Genomic DNA, 23,917 nt, shown 5'->3' with positions numbered 1-23,917 from the left:
TGTGGACATTTGAGGGCAAATTAGCATGACCAATCCACCTACCCCACACATCTTTGGACTGTGGGAGGAAACCGGAGCACCCGGAGGGAACCCACTCAGACACTGGGAGAACGTGCAAACTCTGCATAGACAGTGACCCAGACTGAGACCCTGGCGCTGTGAAGCCACAGTGCTAACCACTGTGCTGCCCTTCATATGATTTGCAATTGCAAATATGATTGCAATGCAAACACACTAAAGTGATATAAATACCAGCTGGACTATTGAACCTGCCTCATATGAAAAACACAGTCACAATATGTGATCTCTGATGTGCCCCATTCACCAACCACCATATAATTGCCTGAGGCAATAAGAAGCAGATGTTGAAAGAAAAGTAGGTCATTTCAGGGAAAAAGAGAATTGTGGAAAACTTCCCTCGCACCTATTAGGACAACTGACACTGGTTCCAGGTGACTCCGATGAGTGAGGCAGATAGAAACACTCAAGATTGCCCTGGTAAAAGTATTACTTGGGAGAAAATATGTCGGGCCATTCGATTTTACATTTGCAAAATCTAATTACAGGTATTTTGATCAGCCTGTTAAATTAAGTCATGGTTGGTTCATATCTTAATTCCATCTATGCACCTAGGTTCTATGACCCTTAATACCCTTGCTTAATAAAAGTCAGTTTCCTATTCACCTGAACAGCCTTATTGGGAGAGTTCCAAATTTTCACCGCTTTGTGTGAACTGCTTCCTGCCATCGTCCCTGGACAACTTATCTTGATTATAAGATCATGGATTTATTGTCCTCGGCTTCTGCCACAAGCTGAAACTGGTAAAAGATTACAGCCTCAGTACAGATTACTGCTTGACATCACATCCTACCAATTTAAGTACTCATTATCCATCTTTGCTTTCTACTGTCTAAGTAATTTCCGATCCAAGGCAGTAGATTTCCTACAAATGTCATTTTGAAGTCATATAGATGACATGCATAATCACTCCCTTATCCACCACGTTAGTTAGTTTCTTCTCAAATTATGACGTTGCTATGCTGCTCTTCCAGTGTTTGAGACCCATTTGTTGATTGTAGAAATTAGCTTGTAAGAGGAACAAATAAATGATCAAGTATTACGCAACTGGACGACTCATTTCCTTTTGCACTCCGAGTGGTGAAAAACGTAATCATTAAAGTGCCATCACTGAACACAGCTTGGCGAAAAACAGTCTTTCGCCATGTTAGAAATCATAGACCAGTAGAATCCTCCTGCTACATGGTTTAGAGGCTGTTTGATCTTTCACTATGCCACTGTTCTTCTATCAATTAAGCTATTTTGTGCAATAGTGCACTGCAGGTTTTTGCCTGAATAATAATTTTATCTGAATTGAATGGCCGTGAAGATCCTGCTGATGGACCATTCAGTAAGGAGTGTAGGGCTCTGTGTGTATTCCAGGCTTATTCCCCAATCATTGAGAGGCCTAGTAGAATGGCCATGTATTTTTGGGTACAAGCTTTTTTTTCTGAAATGTTTGGAAGCTTTTTTTTAAAAAAAAAAAGCAAATCTACTATTTTGCCACTTTTTTTTATATTGTGAAAAATGTCCAGTATCTTGTCAGGTTGCAAAGGTCGGAAGGAGAAATCCTTTGTTAGTGAAGAACAGCAGGTATGTGACTTGCATGAATCGATACCGTTGATTGGATTTTGCATCTTCATTTGCAATAATGTACATGGTCTGACAGATTTTCTCCCAAGTAATACTTTAATTAGGACAATCTAGAATAGTTTAGTCATCATCATGCCATAAATCCTGAATTTTCTGGAAATAAAAACGGTGAGTCAAATGTGCAGTCAATTATTAAGGAAGTCATCCAGTACTTTGTGACTAAGTAGTGGGATAGCATGAGATATGAATAGGCACAAATTGTTGAATTATTTGCGCTATTACATGGTTGTTGCCATCCGCCCAATGAGTTTCAAGAAATTGTTACATTTGCAGAATGCAGAGTCGGCATTACTTCTGATTACAAATGTTTTGTCATTGAACAACCCGCCTACCTTTTTGTATGCAGGAAGAAGTACTGGTATTTAATGGCAAGATTTTGATGACTAGATTTTGTTATTATAATGATGCTTAGACTTGGAGCCCAGAAACAGAATAATTGAAACTTCTGAGTCTCACTCAGATATCAAAATCAACATGCATGTATAGAATTCAAAGCGTGAGTGTTCATAGGCACCTGCATGCAAACATACAAATGAGGAGCAGGATTAGGCCACTCCCACCGTGAGAAGTATTTAGATATTACATATACAATTACATTATTGGGTATAGTCAATATGCAGTCTTATCTGCTGTGCTATGTTATGTGCTGTGTTGGAAGCAAGAAAACACCACATTCTGTGACCTCTAATTTTCCAAACTTCATAAATCCCAATCCTGTTTTTGTTTCTGCTTTGTTGGCTGAAGATCTCCTGCCTCATGTTTTTTTACTTGACCTTCTACTCTTTTCCTGCATCCCTCTTGCTTAATTGCAAAAGAGATGATCCCAAATGACATGCGTGTCTTAAATTACTGTGCATCATCTGTTTTAATGAAATATCCCTATATAAAGCTGCTGGAAGTTGATATTGAGGTATGGGTCCAAGATCTCTATGGTCCGTATTTTCTTAACCAATAAAGATTATAATGTTTCTGCATTACGCTTTGAGCAGAAAAGCTCATTTTTAAATAGTCAGATAAATTGAAAAATTATAGCAGGTGTATCTGAGAGTTCTGTTAACACTTTAATAAATGGTATTATTGCCGTGTTCGCTCTTGAATTATTGACCACCTATTTTAATACTACAGCAAAATTTCATGAGCCAGTATGCTTCAATGTTGTGCAATAAGTTTTGCAAGTTATTTTTAATTCATCATTTTAAATTGCTTCCACCACTGACCGATCCATAACAACCTGTACCTCCCCTTGTATGAGACAACTCCAAACTTCCTGCAGACATCAATGCTGAAGGATCAAATCTATAACAGCACTGCTGAGTAGCTTTTTCTAATGGATTTGCTATAAAACATTCACGTGTTCATCATTGCAATTTACTAAATTCCTAATTACAAGACAGAAAGGGATTTGTATATTGACTATAAAAAGTGCCACATTTTTGACTTGTGTTTAAATCTGCCCTTTGGTAGAAATGAGCAAATATTCTGCTTGTTTTGTGGGGTTTTGGTTTTAATGATCAGGAACTCAAGTACTTGCAGGTCACATATAGTTTAACTTGCTGCAGAGTAAAACTTCCTCTACTCTGTGCGCAAGTATGTCCCAGACTACTACACTAATAATCTGGAGATAAGGCTGTCCGTACCAGATCAGGCGGAGAGGGATGGTTTAATGCTGAAGGCCCATGCCCATGAGGAACTGGATTGAGACTACAGTACATGCTTACAGGTTGTAGACGGGAGACCTTTTCAGGTCTCAGCTGGATTGGAATCCAGTTGGAGATCAAAGTATCTTTCCCTCTATAACATCTGGTTCCCTGTTTTGCTTTCTAAATTGTGTAGTATTTCAGTAACCTGATTTGCATTTTAGCAACGACAGTATTGGAAACAGTGAAACTGAGTGATGACTCCTTGAATATGTAATTTCTTCACATCAGCATTAAATATTAATACCATCTTGTTAAATGCAACATTTCCATTTCTCTGTCCACTAGAAATGGGAGAGTATGATGTATCTAGTTTTATTTATGGTGCTAAATAAACAGTTCAGATGGTTTATGAAACCAGGCAATTATTGAAACTTCATAAGGCATAGCTCATATTATGAATTTGAATGTAATAAACTGAGAAGAGATTTCAGTGTCTGAGTTAGTTGACACTGCATGCTGTGATAAAGTTTCTCCTGGAGCTAATTGTTGAGCTAATTTTTAAAATAAATTTCGGGGCCACACTCTCAATGCTTCTACCTCACATAAATTTGTTTGGACATTTGTAACCGGAGTTGATTATCCTTCCATCCAGATTGGTTGAAATGGTTGCAGTACTTTACAGCTGTCTGCAGAAACCCCTTTCCCAGACCTCCTGCTCTTAGGCAAGTCCCTTGGAGACGAGCATGACTTTCTTCCACACTAAAAATTAGCTCTCGGGTGACTCAGGAGCCCAATGCATGACCTACAGTCTCTGTCATAGGTGGGGCAGATGGTGGGTGGAAGAGCAGGTGGGTAGAGTGCCTGTGTTGCTTGCTCTTTCGCTGTCTATGCCTGATTTCAGCTTGATCTCAGTGGTGAAACCTGGTGTTCAGCTTCTTCCCAGGTGCTTTTCCCCAATTTGGGTGATCTTAGACTAAGGATTCCTTCGTGTCGGTAGGGATGTTGCCCTTTTTCAAGGAGGCTGAGGGTGTTTGATGTGATCCCTCTGCCTGCTTGGGACTCGATTGCCATGTCAAAGCTCCAAGTAGGGTGCTTGTTTTGGGAGTCTCATGTCAGGGATGCAGACGATTTGGCCTGCCCAGTGGAGCTAAATGAGTGTGGTCATTTATTCGATGCTTGGGATGTTGACCTGAGCGGGAACACTGATGTTGGTGCGGCTGTGCGACCAATGAATTTGCAGGACCTCACCGAAACAGCGCTACTGGTAGTTCCCCAAGGTTTTGAGGCGACTGCTGTACTTAGTCCACATCCCTGAATCATACAGAGCTTGGTGCTGGGTCTGATGTCCTGGTCGTCAAACACACACACCCTCAGGTGAACGAAGGCTGCGCTGGTGATGTTAAACCTTGTCATCAATGTGTGCCCTTGTTGACAGTAGGCTCCCAATGTACGGAAAGTTGTCCCAGGCCTCATCATGGATTTTGATAATACTGTGTGTGTGGCCGGGGCAGGTTGGTAGAGGACCTTTGTCTTACGAATGTTTAGGGTAAGGCCCATACCCTTGTATGTCTTGGTGAAGGTGTTGACAGTGGCTTGGAATTCTCCCTCTTAGTGCGTGCAAATGCAAGTGCGTGCAAATGCAAGTATTGTCTGCATACTGTAGTTCAATGACTTAAGATGAGATGACATTAGGTCCGGCCTGCAGGCAACAGAGGTTGACCAGATTCCCATTTGTTCTGTACCCACTCCAGCGGGGAGCATGCTGTGGGTGAGATGGAGCATTGAAGCAAGGAAGATCGAGAAGATTGTCAGTGTGATGAGACAGCCTCCAGAGATTAGATAGATGGATTGATTAACTCCCTCCCCCACCCATTTCCAGTCAGTTGAATATATGCCCATTCAAGCAATATGTATGCTTTTTCTCTCTTGGACTGACTGGACTCTCTTCTCCTTCATTGCCAAGGATCAAGCATATATAATATGCTTAAAACTTGTAACTCATGTAAATGGAGCAAACTGGACTATGTTAAAGCAATGCAAGAAACTTAATTCTGTGTTTGGATCTAATCTTTTTTATAATCAAGATCTACTTTATAATTAAAGTCTTTGTCGCATTCTTCCAACAGATTAAGATAATTGTGGAAATTTAAAGTAAATGAAAATAATGTATAATAGCACCCATATCCAGTGTAGGAACAGACCAAATTGTGATGTAAGAGTTAGGATATGATGTAAAATTGAAGTTCTAAGAAAGCTTATATAGGTGGAGACAGAAATAGGAAAGCAAAGGAGATTAAAGATGGAGTTCCAGATGGTAGGCCTGGAACTGTAAATGCTACCACTAAAAATAGTGGTTTGGGGGGAACTTTATGATACCGGAGTTGGAAGACCAAAAGATGTGGGCGCAATTCTCCCATCGAGCGTCTAAGTGCCGATGCCGGAGTGAAAACCGGAGTGTTTCACTCTGGCGTCGGAGCCAGCTCCCAGCCCCCTATTCTCTCGCCCCCGGGGGGGGGGGGGGGCAAGGAGCGGCGTTGTGTCATTTACGCGCGCAGTGCCTTGGCGGCGCGTAAATGATGTTAGCCGCGCACTGCGCCAAGCCGCGCACTGCGCCAACCCGCGCATGCGCGGTTGTCGTCCTCCCCGCGACCGCCCCGCAAGAAGATGTCGGATGGATCTGGCGAGGCTGCGAGTTCAGAGTGGGCACCGATCGCGGGCCAGACCCCATTTGAGCCCCCCCCCCCCCCCCCCGGTGCAGGACCCCCCCCCCCCCCCCCCCCCGAGTTCCCGCGCTGTTCCCGCCGGCAGCGACCAGGTGTGGACGGCGCCGGCGGGAACCCGTCATATTGGGCAGGCCGCTCGGCCCATCCGGGCCAGAGAATCGCCGCTCACCCGTTGCAAACGGCGAGTGATGATTCTCGCCGTGCCGGTTTGGGGGTGGGGGGGGGGGGGGGGGGGGGGGGGGGAGAAAGAGAGAATCGCGTGCGGGCATCGGGGTGTCGTGGCGGGACACGCGTGGCACCCCGGCAATTATCCCACCCAGCGTGGGGGTGGGGAGAATTCCGCCCGTGGAGTTAGCACAAAGTTGGATGTGATTCTGATACAGGTTTGGATGAGCCCATGGAGAGTTTTGCAATGTGCATGAGCATTCTAAATTCTGTGCCAGCGAATACAAGTCTGATAGATGAGCAGAACTTATTGTAGTACAGAATATTTGTTCCTGTGGTTTAGGCAATATGAGTTTTAAGGAAGTGGAAAATGGGAGATGAACAAGTTAAATAATGAGGAAATTAAGTCTCCAGATGAGAAAAGCACAAGTTTTGGAGCGAGTGAAGTGGGCTTGGATGTTGGTCAATATTTTAACATAAACCTTGAAGCACTAAGCATCTTTATGGTACTACCAAGCACAACAGATTTGACATTTATGCTCCGATATTTTGAAAAGTCTCATTTCATATTAGGTCATTGTTAAATTTGTATTTTACTTTAGTCATGTCAGTAGAACCCAATTTTTTTTTTTTTTAAAGTAGAAATTTCAGGCTGTGGTGTATTTGTTTTCTTCAAAATGTACATTTCCATCTGAGGTGAGCTAAATTTTCATTTGTTTGACTTAAACCAATGAATTGCCGTGTTTATTTCTAAAATTTAAACAAGTAGGCAATTCAGACCCTCGTGCTTGTTTGGCCATTTCAATGGATCAGTGTTAATCTGTCCCCAATTCTATTCATGCACTTATGATCCATAACCCTGATACCTTTACCTAATAAAAATCATTGATCACAGTCCTGAAAATTTAATTTGATTTGTAATCTGAACCTTTCAGAGACTAACTTTTGTGCAGAAGTGTTTCCTGATTTCACTCCCGACTAGCTATCTTTAATTTTAAATTTTAAGATGATAGCTTTTGTTTTGGATCCTCCACCATTGGAAGGAGGTTCCCTGCATCTGCCTGGTCAAATCAGTTCATCATCTGTATGCTTCAGTTATTTCATTTGAAACGTGAGGGAATACAAACCAATTAATGCAATTTGTCATAATTTAATCTTTTTGGTCCTATCAGCATTCTGGTGAATCTATGTTAACCATAGTTAAAGACGAGTATATTGATTTTATTTCATAACATTGCCCATCTCAACACCTGCCTCAACTCTTCAGCTGCTGAAATCTTATCCACGCTTTTGTTACTTCCTGACTATTCTAACGCAACTCATTGCTTGCCTTCCATACTTTACCCTCTATAACCTTGAGATGATCCAAAATTCTGCTGTCTGTATCCTAAATCACCAAATTCTGGTTAAACAGCACCTCTATTTTAAAATTTGAATTCTTGTTTACAAATCTGCTCATGGCCTGCCCTCTTCCCCAACCTCTGTAATCACCACTAGCCCTACAACATTCAGATCTCTGTGCGTCTCCAATTCTGGCATCTTGAGCACCTGTGATTTTAATTGCTCCAAGATGGATTACCGTAAATTGCCGAGGCCTTGAGCTTTGAGCTCTGGAATCCCTTAACTAAATCTTTTGCCCCTCTCCAGTTCTCTTCCTTCAATGTGCTCTATAAAAGTTTCCCCTTTGTCCATTTTTTGGAAATTTACCTTAATATCTCCTTATATGGCTCAGTGTTCTGTATACATCTCTAGCCTCTCTGTCAGTGAAAGATGTCTGAAGGGGCTTCTGGGAAGTGGCACTTAACAAAAATAAGCTGCTAATATAATGTTCATAAGTAATGTACACCTTTCTACCATGGTGTCATTTTTCTATTAGCAGTCAAATTTGGGGAGTTCAATCGCACAGATAAACTCAGTTTGACTGGGTTCTCAAGAAAACCCCTTTAACTCTTTTCATACAGTGTTGTTCAATAAAATCACTTAATTTAAATTCTGCGATTCATACTATTTGAGCTATAAATTCTGATTTATTTACATTGCTTGATTCTAATCGGTATTGGGCAATAATTCAAACTTGTATCTCTTTATAAATAAATTCTAAGCTATCCATTCATAATCCAAAATGTATTTCTTTATTTGATTAAGTTATATATTAAATTGATATGTTTTAATTGCCTCTGTGGCTTTTGGAACACATTTAAAGCATGGCAATTTGCCCCAACAATTTTGTCTATCATATGCATTTGCAAGTGAGAAAGGTTCCCTATTCACTTTTTTAGATAAGTGTAATTGCAACCCTCCTTTGAGATACCACAGCAACATTAAAATGGAACAGTGCCTTCCTGTCCAGTTTGGCACAGTCAAAAATAGGTGCAGAACAAAATCTGGTTGCCTCTTCTCGGAGTGAGCAAAAGATAACGTTTAGCATAGGATGCTTTCATTCACTGTTGGAAAAGGTCAAGATTGTTGGTAGAAGATGAAAATAAATTTCTGCTTTTTGAAGTAGGAGATAGTGAGTGTGTGTGCTGGTACCTTTTGAGAGCTCAAATCATGTAAATTGTAGCATGGGGCCGTGAAATATCAGTAATTCTTAAAACTGGCACATATAGAATCATAGAATTTACAGTGCAGGAGGCGGCCATTCGGCCCATCGAGTCTGCACCAGCCCTTGCAAAGAGCACCCTACTTAAGCCCACACCTCCACCCTACCCTATAACCCAGTAACCCCACCTAACGTTTTTGGAAACTAAGGGCAATTTAGCATGGCCAATCCACCTTTGGACTGAGGGAGGAAACCGGAGCACCCGGAGGAAACCCACGCAGACACGGAGAACATGCAGACTCCGCACAGACACTGACCCAATCTGGGAATCGAACCTGGGACCCTGGAGTGTGAAGCAACAGTGCTAACCACTGTCCTACTGTGCCGCCCCACTGGTATTTTAGGTCACGAATGTGCTTCGGTTTTATCATGTATTTGTTGTTCATTGCTTGTGCTGTTTTTAAATTAATTTTTCTGATGTAGGTGTCGCTTGATAGGCCACCATTTATTGTCCATCCTTATTGCCCTTGAGAAGATGGTGGTAAGTTACCTTCTTAAACTGCTGCATAGGTGATATAGGTGCAGCCACAATGCTCTTAGGGAGTTCCTGGATTTTGATCCGGTGACCATGAAGGAATGGCAATATATTTCCAAGTTAGGATGGTGAGTGACTTGGAGGGGAACTTCCAGGTGATGCTGTTCCCATGTGTCTGCTGCCTTTGTCCCTTCTAGATGGTAGTAGTCGTGGGTTTGGAAGGTGCTGCCTATGGAGCCTTGATGAGTCTCTCCGGTGTATCTTGTAGATGGTACACATTGGTATTGTTCGTCAGTGGTATAGGGAGTGCATGTTTGTGGAAAGGGTACCAATCAAATGGGTTACTTCATTCTCGATGGTGTCGAGCTTCTTGTGCTCTTGGAGCTGCACTTATCCAGGCAAGTGGAGAGTATTCTATCACATTTCAGATGTGAGCCTTGTAGATAGTGGGCAGGCTTTGGAGAGTCAGGAGGTGAGTTACCTGCTGCAGATTTCCTAACCTCTGACAGGGTTTCCTAACCTCTGACCTGCCTTTGCAGCCACAGTGTTTCTATGGCTAGCCCAGTTCAGTTTCTGGCCAACGGTGATCCCAAGGATGAACTTCAAACATTTCACGTGATCAATCTAATCGATGGCCTCTCACTTGCCCCCCCCCCCCCCCCCCAAAGTCGACCATTTCCACTGAGAGTGATTATCCCTGCCATCTTACATACTCCTAATACCTGGGCCCACTCCAGGTGGCCGCCAGCCCCACCCATAGGGTGAGACTAAGAAATATACCCTGATCACTGTCAGCAATCTACCCCTCTTCTGTATCCCAGAAATTCCCCAAATACTTCCCTCAAACTATAATCTCTTCTCACCATCCCCTTCCCCCTCCCACCATTCACAACTAGGCTTAGCGAAAACTGCCTTAACTAATCCAGCAGGCCGCAGCCCTCTTTACTCCCTTCACGAGCTGTCAGGCAACCCCACGATCCTGAGTTTCTGCCTCCTCAGGTCCTCGACCGTTGCCCTTGGGCCCTTGTTCCTGTCCTCGTTTCTGTCCTCCAGCAACAGCTTAGCTTCCAGTGAGGCTATCTGGTCACTGTCACAACAAATCTCCTCCACCCCATTCAGCACCACGCCATGCTCTCGCGCTGTCTCTTGAGGTCTTTCCCAAGCCTCCTTTATTGAGTCCAACACATCCTTCACTACTTTGAGGGCCTCCATCATCTCTTTCCCTTGCCTCTCAAAATGCTTGTCAAATTGTGTCGCAAAGTCGGCTGCCATTACCCCTGTCAGCTTATCTGCAGTAATAGGTGCAGCCCCACCCAATGAGCTTTTCTCTGCCATCTTTGTTACCAATGGACTTCGCACCTTCCCCAGCTCCAATGACGGGCTACTGCTATACCCTTCTTTCCACTGTTCTTTTTTGCGGTCTTTGACATCTATTACCCCCAGGAACCAGGCTAAAAGGACTAAAATTCGAGGACTCTGGCGGGACCTACCTTGTGTGAGGCCTCCTTCTACATTCCTCCCCTGGAAGACATGCCATTGAATGTCCAGGGACAATGGTTAGAGTCTCTCTTGTTGGAGATGTTCATGGCTTGGCAGTTGTGTGATGTGAATGTTACTTGTCGCTTGTCAACTCAAGCCCTGGGTATTGTCCACACCCTGCTGTATTTGGACACTGACTGCTTCAGTATCTGAGGAGTCTCAAATGGTGCTGAACATTCACAATCATCAGCAAAAATCCCCACTTCTGACATTGTGATGGAAGGAAGGTCATGGAGATTATAATCTCCAACTACCATAACCATCTTCCTTTGTGCCAGGTATGACTCCAGCCCTGATTCCCATTGGCTCCAGTTTTGCTGGGCACCTTGATGCCGTACTCGGTCAAATACTGCTTTGGGATCGAGGGCTGGTACACTCCCCTTCAATATAAAATATATGGCTGAAGAAATAGCAAACAAAACCTTTAACAATTCTAGTTTTCCTTCAACAGTTACTGTTGAAGGAAAACTAGAATTGTTAAAGGTTTTGTTTGCAATTTCTTCAGCCATATATTTTATATTCACTTCAGAAGACAATTTTGCAAGCAGTTATCTAGACTTGTGTATGATACTTATTTAAACCGTACTCTTGGACATTGTATAGCCCTTTTACTTTTGGACATTGTATAGTCCTTTTAGTATTTGCTGCCCAATTCAGGGGAATGTGAAAATCTTGATAGCAGATGTGAACTTTTACCTCCATTGTCTCAGTAAGTATGTTGCCAATAAAGGTAGTCACTAAACTGACTCAACATGATTTTGTTGTTCCCAGTACTGTAGTAATGCTAGCAGTGATGACTTCAGCATTCTGATGGCTTTTTAATTTCCCAGATGATCTCTTTGAGAATGTTAAAGTTCTATTTACCATGGCAGTGCTCCTGTAATATATTGCCTTGTAAAACTCAATATGAATTTTAGTTTGTAATGCTGCTGTGATTTTTCAGAATCTGGTTAATGAAATAAAATGTTGGCGGCACATGACTTCTAGAAATTATACAAGGCTTCATTGGTTTTGAGAGATCTATGACAGAATCGAATGTCAAGCATGGAAGGAAATGCCACCAATTTGTTTGGGTTCATGAAGTGTTATGGTACAGAGGCAGGCTATTCAGCCTCCAAGTCTGCAAATGTTTTTCCCCACATATCACCATGTCACCTCAATCTCCCACTTCCTCCCCATATCCTTTACTAGTCCGTCGGTTTCCATTGGGTGTTCCGGTTTCCTCCCACAGCCCAAATATGTGCTGGTTAGGTGGATTGGCCTTGCTACAATTGCCCCCAGGTGTTCAAATATTTACAGGTTAGGTGGGATTATGGGGATCGGATGGAGGAATGGGCTTAGGTAGGGTGAAGTTTCGAAGAGTCCGCGCAGACTTGATGGACCGAATGGCGTCCTGCTGCACTGTAGGAATTCTATTCTATGGTATTTTCTAGAAAATTAATCTGATTACATGTTTAACACAGAATTAGTTCTCCTCTGATGGTTTCCCCAGACTTTTATAACTCCCCAAATACAGTGAATGTCAACACTCCACAGGTTCTGCACAGTGACAATTGTTGCAAAAAGAAATGTCCTGAATGCACACGAGGAAACTCCTCCTGAGAAGGGCCTTTATGTGACTTTGGTCTTTTTTTTCCCCCTCTGAAACCTTTTCAGAAGTTAAATTCCATATGCCCCTTTATTTCTAATTTTTTTCTTTGGACTGTACCCATGTCAGAAGTTGTGATTAAAATGAAAATTAAGGATTCTTATAATTGGGCATATGATTAAAAGAGAGCAAATTATTTTAAAATGGAAATTGGCGAGGAAGCCTGGTTGGCTGAGGTGAAGGAACTGAGGCCTTTGATTAGCAGATTAGCCTAGCAGCACTGTAAACAGATGTTTACCAATGACAAGTGAATAATAATGTGGTGTAGAATTTCAGGAGTTAAAGCAAAGATGGTAAAAGTTCAAAAGAGATGAGGGTGAATTTCACACGTGCATTCACAAAGGGTGAGCTCATGTAAGAAATGTCATTAAGAGGGACTTGTAAGCAAGGTAGTTCAGATAAAAAAAAATGCTTTTTCAAAAAAGCAGTACACCAGTGGCAGAGTTCATCCTATTCCGAGAGTTGTTCTAAGATCTCAGCTGCATAGCAGAAAGCTGTGTTCGCTCCAAACAAGCAAGTGCCTGGAGAAATCATGTTTGAGCAGGCATTTTACCAGTATTCTAAGCCAGAAGCAGCCCCACAAGAGATATGGGTGCCAAGTGTGGTAACTATTACTGGATTGTTTAAAACTATTGTTTGGGTAGTTTAGTTCTACAGTTAGGAAAATAGAAGGATTTGGAATTGGGTAAATTTTATGGTATTGTGTATAGCCATTAATGTAGTTAAGTGTATGTTTTTGTTGCCTTTCTTGTGTGTTTTGCTATTTTAAAAATGTTTATTTTGTTTAAAATTGTTCCAAGACAGGAACATTTATTTTTTTGTTTTTCACATATTTCCTCACATTATCGCACTTGCAAAAATACAGTTTAAAAAACCAACATTCCAAGTTCCCCCTCTAGGATTTTGAATGCCCTAGCATTTAACATCAGTTGTGTTCTTAACCTGCAAGTCTGAAATATGCAAATACCCATATAATTGTGCTTTGGTGAGCCAATATGATGTAATCATTTAAAAAAAGGTTGCCACCCATTTTACTCTGAGCATTGCTGTGACTTTCCATTTGGTGTTTTGATAAATGCCCCCAAGTATGTTAATGAGTGATGAGGGAAGGAAGTAAATATAAAACAATGTTGCTGTTTGAACAGAGCTGTAACATATTGTAGTACACTTCATTTGTTTTGTTGTAATGTTTGTGGTATAGTCTGTTCTGTTTTCATTTTTTTTAAAATGTTTTCTTTTGTGCAACAGTCTGGGCAGTTCAGTGAAGACATGATACCAACAGTTGGATTCAACATGAGAAAAATCACCAAAGGAAACGTTACCATCAAGGTACTTGGCCGCTTCTGATTTTTCTAGTATACTGTGTTTGTAGTGGCGTGATTTTTAGATAAGTCAAATATGCAATACATAAATTACCTGATATATCCTGAATTTATCACCATGTAATGGTCCAAACTATTTTGTGCATTCTCAATTGAAATATTTAATAATTGATGGTTTCTTAAATAGACTTCTCATTACAGCTTTCTAAAACTTGCTTCTTTAAAAAAATACTCTGGTAAATGTTAACATTTTTGTATGGCAGATCTTTGACTAAAATAATGTAAATCAGCCTGGTACACTTGATGAATAATTTATTCTATTGGGGAGCTGAGGGTGGTGAGCTGGTTACAAATTGTAACCCTGTAACTCATTATCCTTTTCTTTCGTGTGAATAGAGTGAATAGAATATCTTCCCATTTCCTACTACATCATCTCCATGATCTTGTTGCTAAATGCCTGTAGACGATACCCCCAAATATTTTTCAGTTTGTGTTGTGATTGCCAGTTCAAGCTACTAATAGTCTGGTGTAGATGCAGCATTCCTACGGAAGCTGTTCTCCAGTCAAAGTTGTAATGATGGCTACTGATTAATTTGTGAATGGATCAAATACATAACATTGCTGAGACGTGTAAGCATGTCTTTTGATGGAAAAGCATTTTTGCTGCTTAATATGGCAGATCAATTCTGATACTTATTACTGCTAGATGTGCTACCTTTCAAAATAACACACTTCTTTCTAACCAGTCATGATGACACAAATTAAAATTGCTTCAGAGTTCTATGTACTTGCAATAGGCTTAATTTTTTAGAAATAGCATGTGTGTTCTGGGTTGTTTGCAATATAACTTAAAATTTCATCTGAATTTGGAGCACAAAGTAAACACTGGCCGTGCTATTCTTGTGTAGTTTAGCTTGGCTCAGTAGATATAATCTCCAACCAGCTCTGCTATGTATTGGTAAACTATAATACATATTGGGTTATCTGGTGTTTTAGTTGCAAATAATCAGATGGACGTGGTAACTGCTCCATTGCCAGACGATTTGGGTATCATACTTTGGACCATTTTAGATTTGGAGCTGTAAGATCGTGAAAGCATAAAAACTTTGTAGCTTGGGCAGTAGTGTGTTGCACCTTGATTCTTTTGCAAAAGGCTCACAAAGATCTTAATGTAAAGTGCTTAGACTGTTCTTTCAGTATTGGATAGTCTCTGGGAAAGTGTTTTGATTTTTGACATTTGTTCTGCAAGTTAGAACATTTTATCGTAAACTGTGCATTAGAGAAGAAGAATCAGTAGCCATTTTATTGCATGGTGCTCAGTAAGGGCAGACTATTGTCTGTGGGTGAATGGTGTTAGAGAAAGTTGGAAAATTATATGAAATAACATGGATAGCAAATAAAGGCTAATCAGAATTAAATTTGACTACATTTATTTTTATATAAATGTCATAATTTTAAAGACTCTTATATTAATTGCCTACCTTAATTTTAGCTTTGGGACATTGGTGGGCAACCTCGATTTAGAAGCATGTGGGAACGATACTGCAGAGGAGTCAGTGCAATTGTGTAAGTACTTTAAATTGGTTTATTAATAGGGAAAATGATTTACAGTACCCATTTCATTTGCTGGCCTGTTCTGTAGCTTAGATTATTTGTTGCTATTGCAACACAATTATCTAATTAGGTCATCTTTCTTCTTTATCTATTCTTGGTCAGATGTTTGTCATGTCATGTTTTTTGAGCATTCCTTTCCACATTTTGTCCTTTTGACACAATCCTCTTCTCTTTTCTTTCCTTTCATCCCCTTCTCTTCCAAAAATGTCATTCTGCTTATGTTTTTGTGGGTGTTAGATCTTGCCTATTGATGTATTGAATGATCAGGTCCTTGGTGAGTATTGACATGGGAATTAAAGCCAGGCCCAGCCCTGTGTTTATCTGGCACCACATGCTTGCCTAGTGGCGGTTGCTGTTCCAGTGGTCGCTGAACAGTAATTGGGAACAGCACCACCATCCAATTTCTTTTCCATTTCTAACCTAAGAGGCCAAAAAACAATTATAGTACCCCGACTATTATACTGATTGAAATGGGATACCTGAGCACAAAACCAGGTAGCCAACGTGACATTTTCTGGTCAGCTACTCATTGGAGCTACCTGTGGAATGCCATTCCAGCAGAATTTTTAATAAGTCTCCTATTTGTGCATTGTTCAGGTACATGGTGGATGCTGCAGACCATGAGAAGACAGAAGCTTCAAAGAATGAATTGCATAATTTATTAGAGAAGCCACAGTTGCAAGGAATCCCGGTATGTCTATTCCTTTTCAGCTTGTAATGAGCCAAACCAAGCTATTCTGAATATTTAACAAGAAAAAAGTAATCTTCAAAAGACTTAGAATTGTGAGCGAATGCTTTTGAAGTTCATTTGTTGCATTCTGATTCAGTGATTTGGAGTTCTAACATTCTGATGATACAAAACTTGCATTATTCAACAATTGCATTTAAACATTTTGAATTCCGTAAAAGCAACAGTGAAAATTCTAATATATTCATTATAAATATTTTCAAACTCGGGGGAAGGGATGATGTAATGGTTAACCAAAATTTTAGCAGAAACATTTCAGTATATTGACAAAAGACTAATGTGTATGCACCCAGTTGGACCTTAGCTGACGCTGGTATGGTATAATTTCCTCTTGAAAACGACTTGCCCACATTGAGAGACAATGGAACTGGTATAGTTTCTGACTTGTCTTTTAAGTAATGAAGCTATTAGTCATTGAATAGAGCATGTGTTTGACAGCAAGGTTCAAATAAATGGTTAAAAGCATGAAATCAAGGAAGTTTTGCAGTATCCAGAGCTAGGCTTATAATCCACCAAAAATGTGCTATTCTTGACTACAGTATTATAAGACATAGGAGCAGAATTCTGCCCATCAAGTCTGCTCCACCATTCAATCATGGCTGATATGTTTCTCATCCCCAGTCCCCTATTTTCCCAATGACTCTTATTAATCAAGAACCCATTTATCCTGTCTTAAAGACACTGGTTTGGCCTCCACAGCCTTCTGTGTGCCAATTCAATAATTACAATGACTAATATGTTGCTGTTATCTTCACACTATTATAAATGAACTATATTCTAAGATTTTTTTCAGAAAGAGATTTACATGATTTTTTTTTCCAATTCGATTTTGAGCAGATTGACATCCAATGAGGATAGTACAAAATATTTAAAATGTTCAGCCATTTAAAAGTTGCTAAAGCGCATGCATGATGTAATGAAAATTAAACAGAAAATATTTGAATTACTCAAGTGAGACAGCATCAATGAAAGAATTTGACACCCACCCACCCCATGCTACCTCACCTGACTATTTTCTATTTTTTCAGATTTCAAGCATTTCCAATACTTTGCCTTTTTATATCCATTAAAATCAATTGGTTCAATAAAAATAAGTTTGTGATTGCTGTTTTGTAAATGTAAAAACTATAGTTAACACTTTGTGCACCTGTTTTAACAATGGGAGGGCATATTACAGAAGGTGGACGCAAGTCATAAGACGTAATCTATACTATCTTTTTACATAGTCATTAAAGAGCAGTGACATGGTCTCCATATACTTCTACTATTGTGCTACTTATACTAAATGTTTAATTGTAGTACAAGTACGTACAGTGGACCGTGTTTATGATAACATGCAAGCATTTCTACTTCTATGCTGTTATTGTGGTGACAGACGTCTAGAACTTTAATCTGATATGGATGGTTCTATATGTGGCTATGGTTTAGGAAATCGTTCTAATATTTTTAACTCTATATTAACGCAACCTTGATCTCTGTCAAGGACAATAGTATATCCTATTAATAGTTATATCTTGCATTCATTTTTTTCCACATGCAAAGATGGTCACATATTGTGGGATTTTGCTGCTACACACTATTTAAATGATGACTATAAGGCAAAATAATTATTCGGTTCTTGTGTTTCTCAAGTTAGCCGTGGATCTTGGGTCTTAATTCCTTCAAGCATGCAAACTGATGTGTGAACACCCTTTTTTAAAAAAAAAAAAAGTTAGCAATAGCTGCACAGTATTTAATAGATGGCAATAGGCAGGTCTTGAGTTATATGCAATGCTGTGAGGTAGGTTTATAACTTCATCTAATCATCCCTACCAAAGCATGGCCAAAATCTAACTGACTGATAAAATCATAGAATCTAGATTCCATCTTGGGCTACAGCTTGAATATAGTAACTGAGTATGAAGTATAACAAGCAAGACATGTATTCCATGGAAATGTTTTTTTTAAAAATGCTAATTTTGAGGGATGAATGTTCACAGAGGCACTGGAAGAGCTTCTTGTTTCTCTGATGTAAAAGGTTCTTTTACATGTACCTATACAGGAAGAGGACCACTGTCTAACATCTTGGAGAAAGATGGCACCGCCAACAGTGCAACACTACCTCGGTGTCAGTCTGGGTCAGTGTTGTTCAATAGGATTTCAATGTTTGCTAAACTTTGGGTAGTAGGTCACCATATTCATCACATGAGACAAAATATATACAAAGGATGTGTTGAATTTTGTAACAATGTTTCAGAGATGAACTGGCATTGAGACACAGGACTAAAGTTTAGCAATAGTACATTGCACTGTGACAGCAGCTCTGACAAATAATATTTTTAGTGGCAGCAGCTAATCATGACACAGCATCCAGTTGTGGGTAACAATTGAAATCTTAAAAATTTTTTAAAAAAAATTTAGAGTACCCAATTCATTTTTTCCAATTAAGGGGCAATTTAGCGTGGCCAATCCACCTAAACTGCACATCTTTGGGTCGTGGGGGCAAAACCCACGCAGACACGGGGAGAATGTGCGAACTCCACACGGACAGTGACCCACAGCAGGGATCGAACCTGGGACATTGGCGCTGTGAGGCAGCAGTGCTAACCACTGTGCTGCCCTTACAATTAAAATCTTTCAAAGTATGTTTTCTTCCTTCAATTGGAGTCTCTTTGCTACATACCTTAATGGAGCTAGGTTACAGCTTTTAAGTTAAGAATCGTTTTACCTGCAGGATTCTCTGCTTGTTTTTGATGTGACCATGGATTGTATTTTAGTCCAGACCCATGTCTTCCTTTGAATGGGCAGCTGCAAGGCCCGAATCTCCAGTATCTTTATTGATGAAGAGCATCAATTGGCCATAAGTGGTGAGTGTATTGGACAACACTTGTTTGGATTACATGCTTCGTCCTGGAGCTGGAAAACAAAAATGTTCTGAATCACAACTTTTAGATTTAAACAAGAATGCTAACACTAATTCAGGCTGAGAACATTATTTACAATGACATTTGCATCACTGTGTACTTAAAAAAAATTTTAAAAAAAAATTCTGCTTGCTTGATGATCTAATTTTATCAGCGTCTTTAGATTATGTTCATTTAGTCCTGCGCTAAAAATCAGTTCGGAGTTCCCAATAACTCAGCAAGTTGAATCCAGTGAGAAGCTGAATCATGCAGAGCTGGAAATCTAAGGTTTAATTCCCCAGATTCGGTTGGTGGATCTCAGCAAGGACAGCAATAGAAGTGCCAGCAAGGTGAAAATCAACTAAGGCTGTAAAATATTTCAGTGCTCATAGTGTGTGCATAAAGGTTCTGAAAAGTAAATAGTAATTTTACTAATATAACACAAGTAGTTTTTCTCCTGCAATAAAATATTAATCAAATTCTAATTTGTTTCTATTTTGTCTTTCTGTTTTTCTTGAAAATAATGTTTTTATTCGGTATACCATATCATGCCAACAATTGGACTTTGCAATTGACTTGCAAGTCTGCCATCTGATCACAGTAGAAAGTTATGGATACTGTTTCAGGAGAGGAGAGCACCAAATTCCACAAACTACCCAAAATGTATAAATACTATATTGGAAAATTCCATTATGTCACCTCTCTTAGTTGCATAGTAAACTAATTATTCCCCAGTTTCAATAATTGACACACTTTGGAAAATATGTTTGGAGTTTACAGTTTCATAAGTTCATTCACATAGAACTGATGTACAGAATCCTGAAAGATTGCTAACCATGGGAGAACAATAATACAGCACTTGAATGCCGGAAGCATTGAATACCAAGTTAGGTAGAGAGAAAGACGGAAGCATTGAATACCAAGTTAGGTAGAGAGAAATGTTTGAACTGACGTAATTTTATTCAGCGACACTACCTGGTACCAGACTTGATGAGTACTTCAGCATTTTCTGTTTTTAATTAACATTTGCACTAATAAAATAACTACCATTGAAAGATTAAGATGTGTTTGGTAATTAACTCCAATCAAATTAAGAAAATCTAAGGTAGATTAATTGTATAATAGCTGATTACTGCAGGTGCTGGAATTTGAAGCAAAAACCGAAAACTCTCAGCAGGTCTGACAATATCTGTGGAGCGAGGACGGAGCTAACAATTAGTCTTTTTGCCAAAGCTGGAGAGAACTGGAAATAGGATGAGTTTATAACTTTGTGGGGGGAGCAGTGGGGCTGGATAGAGGGCCAGCGTTAGGAGCAGATTGACAAATATGCCGTGAACAAAAAGATGAAGAGAATGTAGATGGTGGTGATAATGACTGAGCAGGGTGCTGATAGTGGCACATTAGGAGATCAGAATGAGTGAATGGCCAAAGAGAGGCAAGCAGTGTGTCAAAGGACAACTTGGAACAGGGAGCAGATGACCCTGGGTGGGCGAAGATGGGAGGGGAGACAATGGTGAGGGAAAAACTGACTGATCGAAGAAATGAAAGTAAATTGTTAGAAATAAAAATGGATTGAAAGTGGAGGAGAGTTCACAGTCTGAAGTTGTTGAACTCATTGTTAAATCCGGAAGGGTGTAACATACCTAATCGAACATTAAGTGCTGTTCCTCCAGTTCGCGTTGGGCTTCACAGGAACATTACGGCAGGTAAAGGGGGATGTGTTGCACATTCTGTAATTGCATGGAAAACCACCTTGGGAAGAGGGTGAGATGTTTCGAAGCAACTGAGTGGACCAGGGTATCCCAGAGGGAATGGTCCCTGCGAAATGCTGACAGATGCAGCGAGGAAAGATGTGTTTGGTGGTAGCAGCATGCAGGAGTTGGCAGAGGATGAGCTTCGAGTGTGGAGGCTGGTAGGGTGTAAAGTGAGAAATAAGGGGCCGCTATCCTGTTTCTTGGAGGGAGGGGAAGGGGTGAGAGCAGAAGTGCGGGAGTTGGGTTGGACACGGTTGACAGTCCTGTCAACCACGGCGTGTAGGAAACCATGTGATGAATGTAGGAATCCGATATATATCGGGTTCAGTAATGGTTAAAAGCCTGGGTTTGCATCTGCATACATCTGACAGTAAGGATTTAAAAATCCTGGTTTAAAAGACAGGCAGACGCTGGCTACAGAAGGGGTAAATAATGCATTGTATAAATGAGATCATCCTTATTTCAAACCATGCTTTTGTGTAAAAGGACAAACCTAATGGATTTTTGTTATGATTTCTGCGAGTAGATAATTAGAGACATTGTGTTTAAATTTCAGCACGGTAGCATTGTGGGTAGCACAAATGCTTCACAGCTCCAGGGTCCCAGGTTCGATTCCGGCTTGGGTCACTGTCTGTGCAGAGTCTGCACACCCTCCCCGTATGTGCGTGGGTTTCCTCCGGGTGCTCCGGTTTCCTCCCACAGTCCAAAGATGTGCGGGTTAGGTGGATTGGCCATGCTAAATTGCCCATAGTGTCCAAAATTGCCCTTAGTGTTGGGTGGGGTTACTGGGTTATGGGGATAGGGTGGAGGTGTGGACCTTGGGTAGGGTGCTCTTTCCAAGAGCCGGTGCAGACTCGATGGGCCGAATGGCCTCCTTCTGCACTGTAAATTCTATGAATCTAATCTGGTCATGGGATTGGAGTGAGATCAGGATAGTGTAATTAATGGGAGGGGTCAGGTGCTGAAGCAGTCCGCTTTTGAGTCAGTCAGTTTAGATTTGACTTGAACAGAACAGCAGCTTCTGGAAAGAGTTGCCAACTTAAATGGTAGTTTGACACCAACAATCTGCAGTTTGTGCAATCTGTGTTTGCTAACTGTATTTAAAAGTAGGTTTGGCCCTGAGATGGGTTTGCTTGAAATGAAAATCGCTTGTTGTCACAAGTAGGCTTCAAATGAAGTTACTGTGAAAAGTCACCACATTCCGGCACCTGTTCGGGGAGGCTGGTACGGGAATTGAACCATGCTGCTGGCCTGCCTTGGTCTGCGTTAAAAGCCAACTCTTTTGCCCTGTGCTAAACCAGCCTGTATTTGAGATCTAGAAGATAGCAGTTAGTGTTTCATTTTATCGTTGAGCATAATTTAACTGGTAATTGTAAGCTATTTCTTTTATTTAAAAAAAATAATAATTTAGAGTATCCAATTCTTTCTTTCCAATTAAGGGACAATCTAGTGTGGCCAATCTACCTAGCTGCATATCTTTGGGTTGTGGGGGTGAGACCTACACAGACGGGGAGAATGTGCAAACTCCACATGGACAGTGACCCGGGGCCGGGATCGAACCTGGGTCCTCAGCACCGTGAGGCAGCAGTGCTAACGACTGCACCACCACCGAGCTACACCGCTATTTCTTTTATGATTATTTTAATACCATGTTATTAGTTTGTTTTCATATACCATATACCTATTTGTGTGTTGAGCGGAGTATCTTTTCCTCACAACTTTACAAATAAAAAAATATTGGAATTTCTGTCCGGTATCTGAACAAACGTTACAGTATAGTCTGGAATCTCAATACCATGATTAAGGAAGAAGGAAGACATGCCAGCAGCACTGTTTTGGAAAGTGGCATCATCGGAACAGATGTGACGGAAAGGAAGGAAGTAGGAGAATGGGATGGAGCCCTTACAGGATGTGGGGTGTGAAGAGCTGTAGTCGAGGTAGCTGTGGGAATCGATGGGCTTTGTAATGGAAACTAGTGGATAGTCTATCCCCTGAAACTGAGATACAGAGGTCCAGGAAGGAAAGGGAAGTTTTGGAGTTGAACCATGTGAAGATGATAGAGGGGTGCAAATTGGGAGCTAAATTGATATATTTTCCCACCTCCAGACAGGAACATGATGTGGCACCGAAACAGTTGTCGATGTACCGATAAAAGAGTTGTTGCAGGGGGCAAGACTAGGACTGGAACAGGAAATGTTCCACATATCCAGGAAAGAGACAGGCAAAACTGTGACCCATATGGGTACCCATAGCCATGTCTTTGGTTTGGAGGAAGTGAGACAAGTTAAAGGAGAAATTGTTCATTGAGAGGAAAAGTTCAGCCAGATGGAGGAGAGTGGTGGTGGATGGGGAATGTTCAGGCCTCTGTTTGAGGAAGAAGCAGAGAACCTTCAGACCACCCTGTTGGAGAATGGAGGTATAGAGGGATTGGACATCCATGGTAAAGAGATGATTAGGGCCAGGGAACTGGAAGTTGTTGATGTGATGTAGAGTATTAGAATCACAGATGCAGGTGGGAAGGGAGAGGGAAAGATGAGAGAGTATGGAGTCAAGATAAGAAGGAATGCGTTCTGTGGGGTAAGAACAGGCTGCCACAATGGGCCTCCCGGGACTGTCCCGCTTGTGGCTCTTGGGGAGAAGGTAGAAGTGGGCTGTCCGGTGTTGGGAGACTTTTGGTTGGAAGTTGTGGAGGAACGATCTCCAGAGGAGATGAGGTCGCTGACCGTCCTAGAAACAATGGCTTGATACTGGCAGTGGGGTCATGGTCCAAGGTGAGGTAGGAAGAAGGGTCCGGGTTGGCGTTCGGCCTCTGCGAGGTAGAGGTCAGTACACCAGACAACAACAGCCTCACCCTTGTCAGTGGGTTTGATGACAAAGTTAGGGTTGGACCTGAGAAAGCAGAGATTAATTGTACCTCACCACCTGAGCACAAGTTATTTCACTTGGTGTTCAGATTACAGTATGGGTTTGGCAAGATCAAATATGGTAATGTAACTTAATGGGCTTCCTTGTTGAAATTGTCTCTTGACGTGAGCATAAAATCATATCTAGCAGGAGACTGGGTGAAACATACCTCTACCTCTAGGGGGACCCAC

At 41.0% G+C, this 23,917-nt stretch overlaps 1 protein-coding gene across 1 annotated transcript in view; it reads left to right on the top strand.

Annotated features, from left to right (window-relative positions):
• The window catches only part of LOC140393860 (ADP-ribosylation factor-like protein 8A), a 73,928-nt gene that overhangs the window by 8,124 nt on the left and 41,887 nt on the right, over nt 1–23,917 (top strand). Inside the window, exons 3-5 of the mRNA XM_072480394.1 lie at nt 13,751–13,831; nt 15,317–15,390; nt 16,036–16,129. Coding sequence (XP_072336495.1) covers nt 13,751–13,831; nt 15,317–15,390; nt 16,036–16,129 — 249 coding nt within the window. The remainder of the gene's footprint in view (nt 1–13,750; nt 13,832–15,316; nt 15,391–16,035; nt 16,130–23,917) is intronic.

Source organism: Scyliorhinus torazame, chromosome 17 (genome assembly GCF_047496885.1).
Source record: "Scyliorhinus torazame isolate Kashiwa2021f chromosome 17, sScyTor2.1, whole genome shotgun sequence".
NCBI lineage: Eukaryota > Metazoa > Chordata > Chondrichthyes > Carcharhiniformes > Scyliorhinidae > Scyliorhinus > Scyliorhinus torazame.
Note: the sequence above shows the minus strand (reverse complement) of the source record. Positions and strands in the feature narration are given on the sequence as shown.